Here is a 17,289-nt window from a genome sequence, read left to right as displayed (position 1 = left end):
GGTGTAGTGGTCAGTCAGTCAGTATAGCGGTATATAGAGATGTAATCAGTCAGTATATCAGTATATAGAGGTGTAGTCAGTCAGTATAGCGGTATATACGGGTGTAATCAGTCAGTATAGCGGTATATAGAGATGTAATCAGTCAGTATATCAGTATATAGAGGTGTAGTCAGTCAGTATAGCGGTATATACGGGTGTAATCAGTCAGTATAGCGGTATATAGAGATGTAATCAGTCAGTATATCAGTATATAGAGGTGTAGTCAGTCAGTATAGCGGTATATACGGGTGTAATCAGGCGGTATATGCGGCTGTAATCTGTCAGGATAGCGGTATATACGGGTGTACACACAGGACTGTCTCTATCGCACGTCCGCACCGCGCCGCCTCTCCAGCTGACACTGACGTGACGTCGCCGCACCACATTGATCATTGAAGCCTTGAATTAGTGACGTCACATAGGCAGACATCAGTTCAGGCGCAGCCAGCCAATCAGAATGCAGTATTCAGAAACAGCACAGAGCTGCCGGCATCAGACCCCGCCCACAAGCCTCCTTGACTCTTCCCACCTAAAGCTGCATTAGTCCGCCCTCCTGTAGCGCTGGGTGCAGTTACCCCTACCTGGGAGTCCTCCTTATTATCTGCACTGACCGGTCACACTATGGGCTGTTCCATCTGTGTAATATAGGGGGGTCAGGGCTCAGAGAGGGCGGAGATTAGTTGACTACAGATGCCATGAGACCACGCCCACTCCCGCCCCTGTCATTCTATCTGCAAAACCTGAGCGGGGGAGCTCGTCCCCTCCAGTGTGCGGAGCCGCCGCCGGTGACATTGGTGCAGGTACGGGCTGTGTTCTCTCTGCTCTCACGGTGTATCACTGATAATGAGGGCCGATACTGAATGTGCAGGTTTCTGCCTCTCCCTGTGCCGGGACTCTGCATGTAGAATATGCAAAATAATCCTTTTTTAAAGGGGTTTTCCATCTTTAAGGCTAGTGGATTCTAACTATCCTCCACCCCTGGTCCAGCGCCCGCTCTCCACCGCTGCTCCTGTCATGACTACAGCCACCTCACTGCTGCAGCCAATCATTGAGCTAGACGGCTTGTGCTGGCTACATCAGCAGAGTGATTGGCTGCAGCGGTGATTTCTGCTGGGAATTGATGCTGCGCTTGGGGAGTGCAGCATTTAAAGTCCACCTGGTCAGCCCCTTTCATGATTTTGCTACTTTTTGATCCACGTGTCCGTTTTATTTTGTGCAAAAACAAATAAATGGAGGCCCTGGAGGACTGTGGGTGACGACCCCTGTAAAGTACGGGGGGTATTCGGGGCGGGTAATTGGGGTGTTTCTCCAGGGTAATTCATTATTTCAATGCTTTTTTTCTATCCTCCAGGCGCCATGCTGGTGAGTCTCTGGCAGGCAGGAGGCGCCCTGATCGAGGAGGCGGTGGAGGGCAGCTTGGCCTCTAAGGTTCTTCTCCCTTGCGCCTTCCTCCTCCTCATCGCTTATCTCTCCAAGCTGGCATTCAAGCATCTGCAGAGCGTCGACCCCGAGAATGTGGTGAGTCCGTCACACCGGCGATATTGGGGATGTGTGATTCTGTAATGTGGCGCCCGTAAGCCCCAGCTGGACCTCCCTGTACCCTTCTATCTATGTGTGCACTGATTTCCAACAACAAAGTATTTTTTTTTTTTTTTTAAATGAACATAACCTTTAAACATAAGTGAAAGCTGCAGTGTAAAGTATGGGGGATGCGCAGAGGAGAGCTTAGAGCTAGCAGTAGTGTGTCTGACATCTTGGGAGTTCAAATTGTAACTGTGGAGTAAATAATCCCCTTATCGATTAAGACTTTTCACTGGGGGGTCCTAACAACCCGAAATCGGGGGTTCTGGAACTGATAGAGGCTCTGTACAGGCCCATCTGGAATGTTCAGCTCTGTTTTGTCATTAAGCTTAAAGGGGTTGTCCATTATTATTATTATACGCTTCTTCTCCTGACATCACGCCAGCCTTTCTAGAAAACACCGGCGACTGTCTAAACGCTGTGTCTAACATCATGTCCTCACTATATCTGAAACTGAACCTGTCAAAGACTGAACTCCTGGTGTTTCCTCCCTCTACTAATGTACCTATACCCGACATTGCCATTTCCGTGTGTGGTTCCACTATTACTCCCCAGCAACATGCCCGCTGTCTTGGGGTCATACTTGACTCCGAGCTTTCCTTTGCCCCCCACATTCGATCACTGGCTCGCTCTTGTCATCCGCACCTCAAAAACATTTCTAGAATTCGACCTTTTCTTACTTTTGACTCTGCAAAAACTCTTACTGTTTCTCTTATTCATTCTCGTCTCGACTATTGTAACTCTCTTCTAATCGGTCTCCCTCTTATCAAACTCTCCCCTCTCCAATCTGTCTTGAATGCTGCAGCCAGGATCATATTCCTCACCAATCGTTACACCGATGCCTCTACCTTGTGCCAGTCATTACACTGGCTACCCATCCACTCCAGAATTCAGTATAAACTTATTACCCTCACCCACAAAGCCCTCCATGGCTCAGCACCACCCTACATCTCCTCCCTTGTTTCAGTATACCACTCTACCCGTGCCCTCCGTTCTGCTGATGACCTGAGGTTAGTATCCTCAATAGTCAGAACCTCCCACTCCCGTCTCCAAGACTTTACACGTGCTGCGCATTCTTTGGAATGCACTTCCCAGGTCAATACGATTAGTCCCCAATCCCCACAACTTTAAGCGTGCCCTGAAAACGCATTTATTCAGACTGGCCTACCGCCTCAACACATTAACCTAATCTATCCCTATCTGGCACAGCCAAAAGTTTTTATCATAACCAGGTTCCCCGCATCATGTTCCCACATGCTTTATGCATCCATTAGCCCTCTGCATCTGTACTGTTACACACTTAACATTATGGCTGGTCCATACAATCAGGGCAACTGTTACCACCCACCTTTCGTGTCTACCTCTTTCCTCATAGACTGTAAGCTTGCGAGCAGGGCCCTCACTCCTCTTGGTATTTGTTATGAGCTATGTGATTATTGTTATGCTGTAATGTCTATTGTCTGTACAAATCCCTTCTGAAATGTAAAGTGCTGCAGAATATGTCGGCGCTATAGAAATAAAATTTATTATTATTATTATTATTAGAAGAAAAACATTTTTTTTTTTACTGAGAAATAGCGCCCCTTTTTTTATTAGAATCATAGAATCATAGAATCGTAGAGTTGGAAGGGACCTCCTGGGCCATCTGGTCCAACCCCCTGCTCAAAGCAGGATTCGCTAAATCATCCCAGTCAGATGTCTGTCCAGCCTCTGTTTGAAGACTTCCATTGAAGGAAGTCATGCCGTGGCTGGTATTGCAGCTCAGCACCATATGAATAAAGAAAAGCTGCAATACCAGAAACAACCTATGGAAAAATGTGGCGCTATTTAAAAAAAAAACATCACTTTAATTTTGTGTAATGACTATTATGGGGACGTGACTGCTGATGAAATGAAGCCTGGATGCAAATAGAGGAGCAACAGGAAGGAAGCTGAGATATGAGGAGCTGTTTGCCGATGTGTAAGAGGCCACATTGTAGGGTCGACGCAGTTATATTTGTGCTTTCCTGTCTCCGCAGAACTATCCGCCGTACATCTCATCCCACATTCCCTTCCTGGGACACGCCATATCTTTTGGGAAGAGTCCAATTGATTTTCTAGAAAAAGCTTATGAAAAGGTGAGTGCGGGGGGCTGTGGCGTGTGCCGTACCCCAGCTTAGCCGAGCACAGGCTGCACCACTGACTGTGTTGGTAGTAGTTCTGGACGCTGCTCCTCTCCCCATGTGTCTCTGTCATAAAGAACAAGTGATTAGTTGATCGCAGATTCCAGTCCCCATACGGGACTAAACAAAAAAAAAAAAATTAACATTTTTCTTTGAAAAGTTAAATCCTTTTTCCCGGTTGAAAAAATAAAGTAATAAAACAATGACAATAAAAAACCATATTTTTTTTTTATCACCGCATCCATAAGTCTGATCTATAATAATATAAAAATTATTTAACCCATAAATGCCATAAAGAAAAAACTAAAAACTCTAGAAATGTAGTTTATAGTCGCCTTACCTACTATAAAAAATGTCAATAAAAAATGGCATCGTATGGACCAATAAAAACGTCGGGACGCCTTGTATGGAAAAAAAAATTTTTTACAAAGGAGTGGCGACTAAAAAAAAAAAAAAAACATTTTTACAAAGGTCTGAATTTTTTTTTTTTTTTTAGTCGCTAAAATAAAAAATAAAATAAAATACATAAAAAATTTAAAATAAAAAGAAACCCGCACATGTTTAGTGTCGCCGTAATCGCACTGACCTGGAGAATTATTTTGTCAGGTCGTTTTTACCGCACCATAAAAAGGAAATCCTAAAATCAATGGTGGAATTGTATTTTTTTTTTTTTTTCACCATTTCACATGGAATTTTCTTCCGGCTGTTTTTTTGTTACATTATATGGTAAAGTGACTGGTTTCATTCACAGCTGATACAAATGGAGATGGAAAAAGGAAAAAAGTTATGATTTTTGGCAGAAAAGAACGAAAGTGTAAAAACGAAAATTGGCCGCAACGGAAATGGAGTAAATCCCGTCCTCCATGTTTGTTCTCACACGCGACTTTCTTCTTCTGCTTCCTTCAGCACGGTCCTGTCTTCAGTTTTACGATGGTTGGCAAAACCTTCACCTATCTGGTTGGCAGTGACGCCGCCGCTTTGCTCTTTAACAGCAAGAATGAAGACCTGAACGCGGAAGACGTGTACTCCCGGCTCACCACTCCCGTGTTCGGCAAGGGAGTCGCCTACGATGTCCCCAACCCGGTAATGATCCAGGTCCAATGTGTGTTCTGTTTCATGTGTATTGTGATCCGTTTCCCAACCTGGATCAGCTTTTCTTGAAAATTCTGCATTGCTGTCCCTCTGTTATTCCTCCCGGAAATGGATGAATAAATTGACAGATGGGCATTAGCGGTTCACACAGCTTTATTTCACAGTCTGTACACTGACCACAATGCCCGGACTGATCACGGGACACATGATGAGAACATACAACCTCATACAGTATGTGTATGTGACGTTGGGGGTCAGGAGACCTCCAGTCAGCCCGGGCATGGTGATCAGTGTACAGACTGTGATATACGGCCGTCTGAATACTACGCAGGTTCATATCTCATTGCAATGAGCAGGCAATTGATTTGTAATTTTCCATGAAGAATAATGGAGGAACGTTAAAATGCACAATTTTAAGAACAGATGCGCCAGATTTTTTTTATTCATGGGGAACACAAGCATTTATTGGAGGAAAAAAAAAAAAAATAATTTTTTTATATATATATTTATTATGAAACTTCCTACTTACCCCTCAGCGGGGGTGGTCTTTGTTGTTCTTTCTCATTCTCAGGTCCTCTACCAGAGGACTGGGAGTTTGAGGGTTCTGATGATGGCTTGGATGCTTATCAAGCCTTGACCACCCTCCTTTCTGTTGGTATACAATCTTTGGGTGCTAGTCTTGGGGTGGAGACCTCCATGCATTGTGAGGAGCTTTCGTGTCATCACATCTGCAGCTTCCATCTCTTCTTTTTGCCAGCACACTATACCAGCAGGGCATCTGATAACTGGCAGGGCATATGTATTGATGGTGCAGATTTTATTATCCCATTGAGCTGGCTCTTCAGGACCTGTCTTACCCGTTGATGGTATTTGGATGTTGCTGCTTTCCTTGCCTCCTCATCATGGTTAGCGTATCCCTGTGGGATGCCGAGGTGCTTGCAGCATGTCTGGACATCTGCTATATGCCCTGCTGGTAATTCCACTCCATCGGTCTTAACTACCTTTCCTCTCCTTATTACCAACCGGCCGCACTTCTCCAGTCCAAAGGACATCCCGATGTCTTCACTGTAGATCCTTGTCCAGTGGATCAGTGAATCGATGTCTCATTGGTTTTTCGCATACAGCTTGATGCCATCCATGTAGAGGAGGTGATTGATGGTGCTTCCACTCTTGAACTTGTATCCATAGCCAGACTCTGTAGTTATCTGACTGAGGGGGTTCAAGCCTATGCAGAACAGCAATGGGGACAGTACATCACCTTGGTATATGCCGCATTTGATGGTCACTTATGCTAGTTGTCTTGAGTTGACTTACAATGTTGTTCTCCATAGCCCCATTGAGTTTCTGAGGAAGGTTCTTAATTTCCTGTTGACATTGTAGAGAGCCAAGCACTCGCAGATCCATGTGAGTGGCATTGAGTCATAGGCTTTCCTGGAGTCAATCCAGGCTGTGCTGAGATTGCTCTGTCTGGATCTTGAGTCTTGAGCGACTGCTCTATCTACTGGGAGCTGGTGCTTAGAGCCTCTGGTGTAAGTCCCAATGCCTTTCAGAGCTGGATTCATGCACTGGTTCATATGGTTCTGTAGCTTGGTGGCTATGATGCCTGACAGGAGTTTCCATGTTGTTGTAAGGCAGGCTATTGGGCTTTAGTTAGATGGAGCTGTTCCTTTATGAGGATCCTTCAAGATCAGCACTGTTCTACCTTGTGTTAGCCAAGCTGGGTGGTGGCCTTCTTCTAGCAGTTGGTTCATCTGCTTGGCCATGCGTTCATGTACCGCTGTTGATTTCTGTAGCCAGTAGGTGTGGGTCATGTCTGGGCCAGGTGCTGTCCGGCTCTTCATGTTCTTGACCCACTGTTGGATGTCTGCTTCTGTAATGGTGACTGGTTCTTGCTCTAGGTAATTGCTGTGTTTCTTTCTCAGAACTTGCATCCACTTTGCACTGGTGTTGTGCGTCTTTTCCTTCTCCCATATGTCCCTCCAGTATTGTTCAGTCTCTGCTATTGGTGGAGTTGCTGCCTTTGTGCTGTTGTTCTGTAGTTGGGCGTACACCTTGGATGGTTCTTTAGAGGACAGGGCATTTATCTTCTTGGCCTCAGCTTCCCTAGTGTATCTCCCTAGATTTGCAGTGACGGCTGTGAGCCTTTGCTTAGCAGTCTCTAGGGCTTCAGCTGGGGTCATAGAATCATAGAATCGCAGAGTTGGAAGGGACCTCCTGGGCCATCTGGTCCAACCCCCTGCTCAAAGCAGGATTCGCTAAATCATCCCAGTCAGATGTCTGTCCAGCCTCTGTTTGAAGACATCCATTGGAGGAGAACTCACCACTTCTCATGGCAGCTTGTTCCATTCATTGACCACTCTAACTGTCAAAAAGTTTTTTCTAATATCTAATCTGTGTCTCCTCCCATTCAGTTTCATCCCATTGCTTCTAGTCTTTCCTTGTGCAAATGAGAATAGAGTTGATCCTTCTAGAATGTGACAGCCCTTTAGATATTTGTAGAGAGCTATTAAGTCTCCTCTCAGCCTTCTCTTTTGCAAACTAAACATTCCCAAATCCTGCAACCTTTCCTCATGAGACAGGGTTTGCAGACCGGTCACCATTCTGGTCGCTCTTTTCTGAACTTGCTCCAGTTTGTTGATGTCTTTTTTAAAATGTGGTGCCCAAAACTGGACACAATATTCCAGATGAGGTCTGACCAAAGAGGAGTAGAGGGAAATAATGACTTCACGTGATCTAGACTGTATGCTTCTGTTAATACATCCTAGAGTTGCATTTGCTTTTTTTGCTGCTGCATCACACTGTTGACTCATATTCAGTATGTGATCTATTAGTATACCCAAGTCTTTTTCACATGTGCTGTTGCTTAGCCCTATTCCTACCATTCTATATATGCTTTTTTCATTTTTATTGCCCAGATGTAGTACTTTGCATTTTTCCCTGTTAAAAACCATTCTGTTAGTTGCTGCCCACTGCTCCAGTTTATTTATATCTTTTTGAATCCTCTCTCTCTCTTCTCTAGTATTAGCTATCCCTCCTAGCTTTGTGTCATCAGCAAATTTAATCAATTTACCCTCAATTCCTTCATCTAAATTGTTGATAAAGATGTTGAACAATACAGGGCCCAGGACAGAGCCCTGTGGTACCCCACTTGAGACATTCTTCAAGCTGGATGTGCAGCCATTTACGACCACTCTTTGGGTCCGATCACTAAGCCAGTTATGAATCCACCTAACAGTTGCCTTGTCCATTCCATACTTAGTCATTTTTTCAATAAGGATTGTATGAGATACTTTGTCAAATGCTTTGCTGAAGTCAAGATATACTATGTCTACAGCATTTCCTTGATCCACCCAATCAGTGATTCCGTCATAGAAGGAAATTAAGTTAGTCTGACATGACTTATTAGTTACAAACCCATGCTGACTCTGTTTAATCACTTCATTCTTACCAGGTATTGACATACATGTTTAATAATTTGCTCAAAGATCTTTCCTGGTATAGAAGTCAGACTCACCGGCCTATAGTTGCCTGGGTCCACCTTCTTCCCCTTTTTGAAGATAGGAACAACATTTGCTCTTCTCCAGTCTTCTGGGACTTCTCCTGTTCTCGAAGAATTTTCAAAGATTATAGAGAGGGGTTCAAAAATTTCTTCTGCCATCTCCTTCAGTACTCTGGGGTGTAATTCATCTGGACCTGGAGACTTGAATTCATTTAGGTTAGCTAAGTGTTTCCTCACTATATTTCTGTTTATAGATATCCTGGATTCTTCTATTCCCTTAATAGGACAGTGAAGAACAGTTGATGTCGTTTCTTTGTACTTGTCCAGCTTGGTCCTATTCTTGATCTTTACACCCTTCTGTATTCCTGTTAGTTGGCTGACTTCCCTTGGTGTCACCTTGATCTTTGACTCCAGCCTTCTTTTCCAAGGGGCTCATGTACTTCTGTTGTTCTTGCTGGTTGTATAGCCAAGCATTTCCATGATAGATCAGTTTATTAGTTTGAGTTATAGTGGTGGTAGGTATTGATGCGAGTGCTCTATTGGCATCTTCTAGCATACTATCTGGTGGTCTTTCTTTTCTGGGCCTTGGCAGTCGATCTCTGCTATTGATGGTATTTAGTTTATCTAAGATCTTCTGTTTCAGACCAGCTGCAGTGCTCTCTAGTTGCAGGATTGGATCAGGACCTCCAGGGGGTTGCACATGTTGTTCTTCCAGGTCTTCATGAGGGGTGGATCTGCGTGTGTGCAGTTGATCCATCTCAAGTTGTGGTAATAGCTTTCTCTTTATGATATTGAAATGGTGGGTGACTAGTTGTTTCTCAGTCAGTGGACATACAGGTCTTTTATCCATCCAGAGTTTCGTCATACGCTTCATATATCCTCTCTCATTTGGTCTGCTGTAATAGTAGCATTTCATTAGGTCCAGGTTCTCTTGCCTTGTCCATGAATGGTTTGTTCCAGTAGCCCATTTATCATCAGATTGTCCTGGTTCCTCGACATCTGACGCGGACCTTGTTAATCCGGGCGAAGTCCGAGCCGGCATGACTCTTTGTTCGTGACACTCTAATGTTTATTGAGGTAGGCACTATAGTGTTAGTAGTCTTGCCCAAGGACCACCACTAGTATATTATGTATGAACCCCACATACTCCCACGATGGCGGTTATGCACTTTTAACAGCTATAACAGCCACCTAAGGTAGTATTATAGTGTCAGGAGCATTAGTGTCATAAAAGATAAAAATGATCAATGTAAATCAAAAATAATATCCCCTGGAGGTCTGGATTTGGAATGATACTCAAAATCAAAGTGGAAAATCAAATTACAAGCTGATCCCACTTCAGTGGAAATGCCTCAACATAAAGAAATGATGCTCAGTAGTGTGTGGCCTCCACGTGCCTGTATGACCTCCCTTCAATGCCTGGGTATGGTCCTGATAAGCAGGAGAATGTTCTCCTGAGGGATCTCTTCCCAGACCTGGACTAAAGCATCAGTCAACTCCTGGACAGTCTGTTGTGCAACGTGGTATGGGTGGATGGAACAAGACATGATGTGCTCGATTGGATTCAGGTCTGGGGAAAAGGCAGGCCAGTCCATAGCATCAATGCCTTCATCATGCAGGAACTGCTGACACACTTCAGCCACATGAGGTCTAATATTGTCATGCATCCGAAGGAACTCAGGGCCCAGTGCACCTGCCTATGGTCTCACAATAAATCTGAAGATCTCATCCCAGTACCTAATGGCAATCAGGCTACCTCTGGCGAGCACATGGAGGGCTGTGCGGCCCTCCAAAGAAATGCCTCCCCATACCATTACTGACCCACTGCCAAACCGGTCATGCTGGAGGATATTGCAGGCAGCAGAATGTTCTCCACGGAGTCTCCAGACTCTGTCACATGTGCTCAGTGTGAACCTGCTCTTATCTGTGAAGAGCACAGGTCGTCAATGTCGAATCTGCCGATATTAGTGTGCTCTGACAAATGCCAATCGTCCTGCACAGTGTTGGGCTGTAAGCACAACACCCATTTGTAGATGCCGGGCCCCATAGCACCGTCATGGAGTCTGTTTCTGACAGCTTGAGCAAACACATGGATATTAGTGGCCTGATGGAAGTCATTTGGCAGGGCTCTGGCACTGCTTCTCCTGTTCCTCCTTCACAAAAGAGGAGGTAGCAGTCCTGCTGGGTTGTTGCCCTCCTACGGCCCCCTCCTTGTGTCCTGGTATCTTCTCCATGCTCTGGACACTGTGCTGACAGACACAGCTACTCTCCTTGCCACAGCTCTCATTGATGTGCCATCCTGGATGAGCTGCACTACGTGAGCAACTTCTGTGGGTGGTAGACACTGCCTTCTACTTACTGTACAGTGCCTCTAGAGGTAATAACAACAGTGCCTCTAGAGGTAAGAACAATTACAAAATGCAAAAGTGACCAAAGCAACAGCCAAAAAGGATGAGAACAGAGGGATGGTCTGTGATCACCCCCTGCAGAACCGCTCCTTTATAGAGATTGTCTCGCTTCATAACTGGACAGGTTGATTTAATAGAAGTGTGATTGACTTGGAGTTACATGGTGTTGTTTAAGTGTTCCCTTTATTTTTTTGAGCAGTGTGTGTGTGTGTGTATGTATATATATGTGTATATATATATATATATATATATATACACAATATAATATACTTATACTGTACTTAATATTTTTTCCCATCCTTCATAGATCTTTCTGGAGCAGAAGAAAATGTTTAAGACCGGCCTGAACATCGCACATTTCAAAACCCATGTGCAGATGATTGAGGAGGAGACTGTGGATTACCTCAAGCGCTGGGGAGACAGCGGGGTGGGAAGTAAGGAGTATTCATATAGATCAGTCACACATGAGAAGGATGGAGAGATGCACTGCACTATTGTTTTTTTTAACAAGACAGATCTCAAACAGATTAGTTTCTATGAACCTAAACTAAGCAATTGGTAAATAAGACACTGATTACACAGAACCTGAACCTGCCAACTTACTGTGTAATGTGTTTGGCAATACTAATATTTAAGTAAATAACCAGTTTCTCTTCACCAGTATAATAATTAAAGTCCTGCATTATACTCCAGAGCTGCACTCACTATTCCGTTGGTGCAGTCACTGTGTACATACATTACATTACTGATCCTGAGTTACATCCTGTATGATATTCCAGAGCTGAACTCACTATTCTGCTGGTGCAGTCACTGTGTACAATACAGTACATTACATTACTGATCCTGAGTTACATCCTGTATTATCCTCCAGAGCTGCACTCACTATTCTGCTGGTGCAGTCACTGTGTACATACATTACATTACTGATCCTGAGTTACATCCTGTATGATATTCCAGAGCTGAACTCACTATTCTGCTGGTGCAGTCACTGTGTACATACATTACATTACTGATCCTGAGTTACATCCTGTATTATCCTCCAGAGCTGCACTCACTATTCTGCTGGTGCAGTCACTGTGTACATACATTACATTACTGATCCTGAGTTACCTCCTGTATTATACTCCAGAGCTGCACTCACTATTCTGCTGGTGCAGTCACCGTGTACATACATTACATTACTGATCCTGAGTTACCTCCTGTATTATACTCCAGAGCTGCACTCACTATTCTGCTGGTGCAGTCACCGTGTACATACATTACATTACTGATCCTGAGTTACCTCCTGTATTATACTCCAGAGCTGCACTCACTATTCTGCTGGTGCAGTCACTGTGTACATACATTACATTACTGATCCTGAGTTACCTCCTGTATTATACTCCAGAGCTGCACTCACTATTCTGCTGGTGCAGTCACTGTGTACATACATTACATTACTGATCCTGAGTTACCTCCTGTATTATACTCCAGAGCTGCACTCACTATTCTGCTGGTGCAGTCACTGTGTACATACATTACATTACTGATCCTGAGTTACCTCCTGTATTATACTCCAGAGCTGCACTCACTATTCTGCTGGTGCAGTCACTGTGTACATACATTACATTACTGATCCTGAGTTACATCCTTTATTATACTCCAGAACTGCACTTAGTGAACTGCAGCTTAGTTGCTCTCCTGTATTGCAGTACTCTGCTACTTTTTCCTACATCACATGTTGCTTTAATGACTGTTGTTCTCATATGAAAATCAGCAGACTATAAGTTCTGTACAATCATTGAGCCTGGAAATAGAGTTTAGCTGTGAAGCCTACAGAATTGTGAATGCAGCTTTGGAACGAAATACTTTGTGAACTGTTCTTGAGATTGGACATTCCCTTTTCGGGATTATTGTCCTGGACGGGTTGTGAGGTAGTCTATATATATATATATATATATACACACTCACTGGCCACTTTATTAGGTACACCTGTCCAACTGTGTGTTAAGACTTAATTTCTAATCAGCCAATCACATGGCGGCAACTCAGTGCATTTAGGCATGTAGACATGGTCAAGACAATCTCCTGCAGTTCAAACCGAGCATCAGTATGGGGAAGAAAGGTGATTTGAGTGCCTTTGAACGTGGCATGATTGTTGGTGCCAGAAGGGCTGGTCTGAGTATTTCAGAAACTGCTGATCTACTGGGATTTTCACGCACAACCATCTCTAGGGTTTACAGAGAATGGTCCGAAAAAGAAAAAAAATCCAGTGAGCGGCAGTTCTGTGGCCGGAAATGCCATGTTGATGCCAGAGGTCAGAGGAGAATGGGCAGACTGGTTCGAGCTGATAGAAAGGCAACAGTGACTCAAATTGCCACCCGTTACAACCAAGGTAGGCAGAAGAGCATCTCTGAACGCACAGTGCGTCGAACTTTGAGGCAGATGGGCTACAGCAGCAGAAGACCACACTGGGTACCACTCCTCTCAGCTAAGAACAGGAAACTGAGGCTACAATTTGCACAAGCTCATCGAAATTGGACAGTAGAAGATTGGAAAAACGTTGCCTGGTCTGATGAGTCTCGATTTCTGCTGCGACATTCGGATGGTAGGGTCAGAATTTGGCGTAAACAACATGAAAGCATGGATCCATCCTGCCTTGTATCAACGGTTCAGGCTGGTGGTGGTGGTGTCATGGTGTGGGGAATTTTTTCTTGGCACTCCTTGGGCCCCTTGGTACCAATTGAGCATCGTTGCAACGCCACAGCCTACCTGAGTATTGTTGCTGACCATGTCCATCCCTTTATGACCACAATGTACCCAACATCTGATGGCTACTTTCAGCAGGATAATGCGCCATGTCATAAAGCTCGAATCATCTCAGATTGGTTTCTTGACCATGACAATGAGTTCACTGTACTCAAATGGCCTCCTCAGTCACCAGATCTCAATCCAATAGAGCATCTTTGGGATGTGGTGGAACGGGAGATTCGCATCAGGGATGTGCAGCCGACAAATCTGCGCCAACTGTGTGATGCCATCATGTCAATATGGTCCAAAATCTCTGAGGAATGCTTCCAGCACCTTGTTGAATCTCTGCCACGAAGAATTGAGGCAGTTCTGAAGGCAAAAGGGGGTCCAACCCCTTACTAGCATGGTGTACCTAATAAAGTGGCCAGTGAGTGTGTGTATATATATATATATATATATATATATATATATATATATATATATATATATATATATATATAGTGGTGTACTTTTTACCGCAGACTTGTTTGAGGCCCTATCGGAGCTGATCATCCTGACGGCGAGCCGCTGCCTGCACGGGAAGGAGATCCGCAGCATGTTAGATGAACGAGTGGCGCAGCTATACGCTGACCTGGATGGCGGCTTCACACACGCGGCCTGGCTTCTCCCAGGGTGGCTGCCATTACCCAGTTTCAGGTATCTGTAAAGACCCCACCTCTCCAATTCTTCCGCTTCTCCTCTTTGTGTGGGTCTTTGATCTGCGATCGCCGGGGGTCCTTCATTTCAAGCTCCAAACCCCCAACAATCCCAATGATATGGCATGTGCTAGGAATAGATAGTATCACAGCAGCAGATGGGCATATGTACACTTTACGTTCCAGCTCTGGAGGGGGATGCACCCTTCCTCCCCCCCGGGCGCTCTGATGGGTAACATACCTTTATATAGGTCCCTATGGTGTGAATGTGTCCTACCCTCTGAAGTCAGTGTCTTATTTCCAGGCGCAGAGACCGAGCGCACAGAGAGATAAAGAAGATTTTCTACCAGGTGATTCAGAAACGCCGACAGTCAGAGGTCAGGGAAGATGACATGCTGCAGACCCTGATCGATGCCACCTACAAGTATGTCCTGACTTTATGTGACTTCTATAAAGATCTTTCGGGCTGAGTGCAGAAAGCTGTTATTACTGTCTGTACAAACTAATCCGAAATACTGCAGTCTTAACGCTGGCCACACTACGTATTCTGTACCGATGACTTTTCAGCAGTTGCATTATCATCACAGACAACATTACAATGACTAATAAGACGTCTGTATAGAGCAGATTACACAGGATCCAGCATTCACCATGGGGGATGTCACAGCACACTTCTTCCTACTGTACAATGACTGATAAGATCGCTATATTCAGTAGATAACGCAGGATCCACGCAACATAACAGGTGATGTTAAAGCTCACCTACTCCTGTACAGTGATTACACCTCTATATACAGTAGGTAACACAAGATCCACCATTCACAATAGGTGATGTCACAGCTCACCTCCTCCTCCTGCACAATGACTGATAGCACCTCTATATACAGTAGGTAACACAAGATCCACCATTCACAATAGGTGATGTCACAGCTCACCTCCTCCTCCTGTACAATGACTGATAACACCTCTAAATTCAGTAGAATACCCCTTTCAGGTATATATGTGAAATGAGATAAAACGCCTAAAAATAAATCCGCCACGTCTGACCCTGCAGTTTGCATAGACTGTGTGAGTGTCACCGTATTTGGAGTGATGGTCTCTATTCCCCCCCTGTAGGGACGGGACCCCCCTGACTGATGACGAGATCTCCGGTATGCTGATCGGGCTGCTCCTGGCCGGACAGCACACGTCCTCCACCACCAGCGCCTGGATGGGCTTCTTCCTGGCCAGACACAAGGATATTCAGGAGCAATGTTTTGCAGAACAGAAGGCCGTGTGCGGGGAGGACTTCCCACCCCTGAACTATGACCAGGTGGGGGATTCGCTGCCGGCAACGACGACATAGAAAATCGTATCATTGCATTAACCAATGGCTCCTTCACAGCTTAAAGACCTGCAAGTCCTAGACCGCTGCATCAAGGAGACGCTGAGGCTGAGACCCCCGATCATGACGATGATGAGAATGGCCAGGACCCCGCAGGTCAGTGCTCGGGGCGGCGCGAGCTGCAGGTGGTAGTGTGCTGTATGGTGGGATGGGGAGAGTGATTGTGCTTTTCTCAGTCTGTTGCAGGATACAGTATCCCCCCTGGACATCAGGTGTGTGTGTCCCCCACAGTCAACCACCGACTGAAGGACACCTGGGTGCAAAACCTGGACTTCAATCCTGAGCGATACCTCCATGAAAATCCCGCAGCGGGGGAAAAGTTCGCTTACGTCCCTTTCGGAGCTGGTAAAAATGAATTGAATCCGGCCGGGTACTGCACATCTGCCCCCTATTCAAATCAATAGGAGGTGTGCCCCGGGAACAGCTGATGGGCGGGGGGCCCGGGTGTCACATCCCCACCCATCAGACATTCATGATAAAGTCCCAACAAACACTTTAATGTACATCTACAGCATTCTGAGAGCTGGAAAAATGAAACCTCCTAAAGTGATGAAATTGTGAATTGTTTTTTTTCACCATGTCACTTCACTTGGAAGTTTTTTTTTTTTTTTTTTAGTTTTTATTTTTATACAGTAAAGTGAATGTCATCATTTAAAACTACAAGTCGTCGTACAACCCCCCCAAAAAAATAATGGTCAGACGGCTATGGGGATGGGAAGGACTAAAAGTGCAAAAACCGCAATTGGCTGCGGCAGGAAGGGGGTTTATGGGACAAACGCCCAAAACTTGATTCTCAGCTTGAAATTTTACAGTTTGCAAAGATTTGGCTTTTGCTATAATGGTGACCAGTCTTGAAAATTAGATCTGCACTGATACATTGTAGCAAGTGCTCAGTTGTGAGAAGGGGGAAAAAAAAAAAGCGTCATACGGTGAGGTCTATGGAAAAAGTTATTTTGGAGATAGAACGGAAAAACTGCCTCCTTACGGGGTTAAGCAGTTGAGTGTATGGTAATGACCTACACATATAGGGTCGATATCACCTGTTTTTCTCCTTTCCAGGCCGCCATCGTTGCATCGGTGAAAATTTCGCTTACGTGCAAATCAAAACCATATGGTCCACCATGCTGCGCTTGTTCGAATTCGATCTCGTAGACGGATATTTCCCTACAATCAATTACACAACGATGATCCATACTCCCAACAACCCCATCATCAGATATAAGAGGAGAAAAGTGTGACCGAGGCGCCACTGTTTTTTTTTTTTAGGTGTAATTCTGACTGTACATGTTCTGTATTTTCTAAAATTAATGTGAAATATTATTGTATAAATTAAGGGGGGCTGGGGGGGTCAGGCTTTTATTTAGGTACTTTGCCTTTTACTTTTTGTATGTGCAGACCGGTTGTAAATAAGCTGCATTAAATAATGTGTTAATTCCCACTATGAGGCGGATTTCTCCTCGGGACAGAACTGATTGTGTCTCCAGATTATTAGATACAGCGGGATGAATAATTATTGAACTTGTCACCAATTTTCTAAAGGCTCGCACTGCAGGATAACCCGGCTGAATACTATGCTATGTTTTATCGGACCGCACTCGACCCAATGTTATACTATGGGGCAGCGCAGATCTGCGACTGCGTCTGATAATGTATGGGAGCATGCGATCCCAAGTCTATGGGAGCCTGAGAAACATAGGAC

At 44.8% G+C, this 17,289-nt stretch overlaps 1 protein-coding gene across 3 annotated transcripts; it reads left to right on the top strand.

The window, feature by feature from the left end:
- Positions 1 to 590: 590 nt before the first annotated feature.
- On the top strand, positions 591 to 17,058 carry CYP51A1 (cytochrome P450 family 51 subfamily A member 1). Of its 3 annotated transcripts, none has more exons than XM_073581984.1 (11): positions 593 to 839; positions 1,391 to 1,557; positions 3,639 to 3,737; positions 4,689 to 4,865; positions 11,089 to 11,215; positions 14,033 to 14,207; positions 14,511 to 14,630; positions 15,323 to 15,518; positions 15,591 to 15,686; positions 15,767 to 15,935; positions 16,650 to 17,058. In XM_073581984.1, the coding sequence occupies exons 2-11, from the start codon at positions 1,396 to 1,398 to the stop codon at positions 16,826 to 16,828; spliced, it is 1,500 nt and encodes a 499-aa protein (XP_073438085.1). In that variant the 5' UTR covers positions 593 to 839; positions 1,391 to 1,395; the 3' UTR covers positions 16,829 to 17,058. The 3 variants fall into 3 exon arrangements, with proteins under 3 accessions (XP_073438087.1, XP_073438085.1, XP_073438086.1); XM_073581985.1 differs by lacking the exon at positions 593 to 839 and adding an exon at positions 1,164 to 1,308; XM_073581986.1 differs by lacking the exon at positions 4,689 to 4,865 and having other exon boundaries at positions 591 to 839.
- Positions 17,059 to 17,289: the final 231 nt, after the last annotated feature.

Source organism: Dendrobates tinctorius, unplaced genomic scaffold (genome assembly GCF_039654945.1).
Source record: "Dendrobates tinctorius isolate UK_male_01 unplaced genomic scaffold, ASM3965494v1 ptg000070l, whole genome shotgun sequence".
Taxonomy (NCBI): Eukaryota; Metazoa; Chordata; class Amphibia; order Anura; family Dendrobatidae; genus Dendrobates; species Dendrobates tinctorius.
Note: the sequence above shows the minus strand (reverse complement) of the source record. Positions and strands in the feature narration are given on the sequence as shown.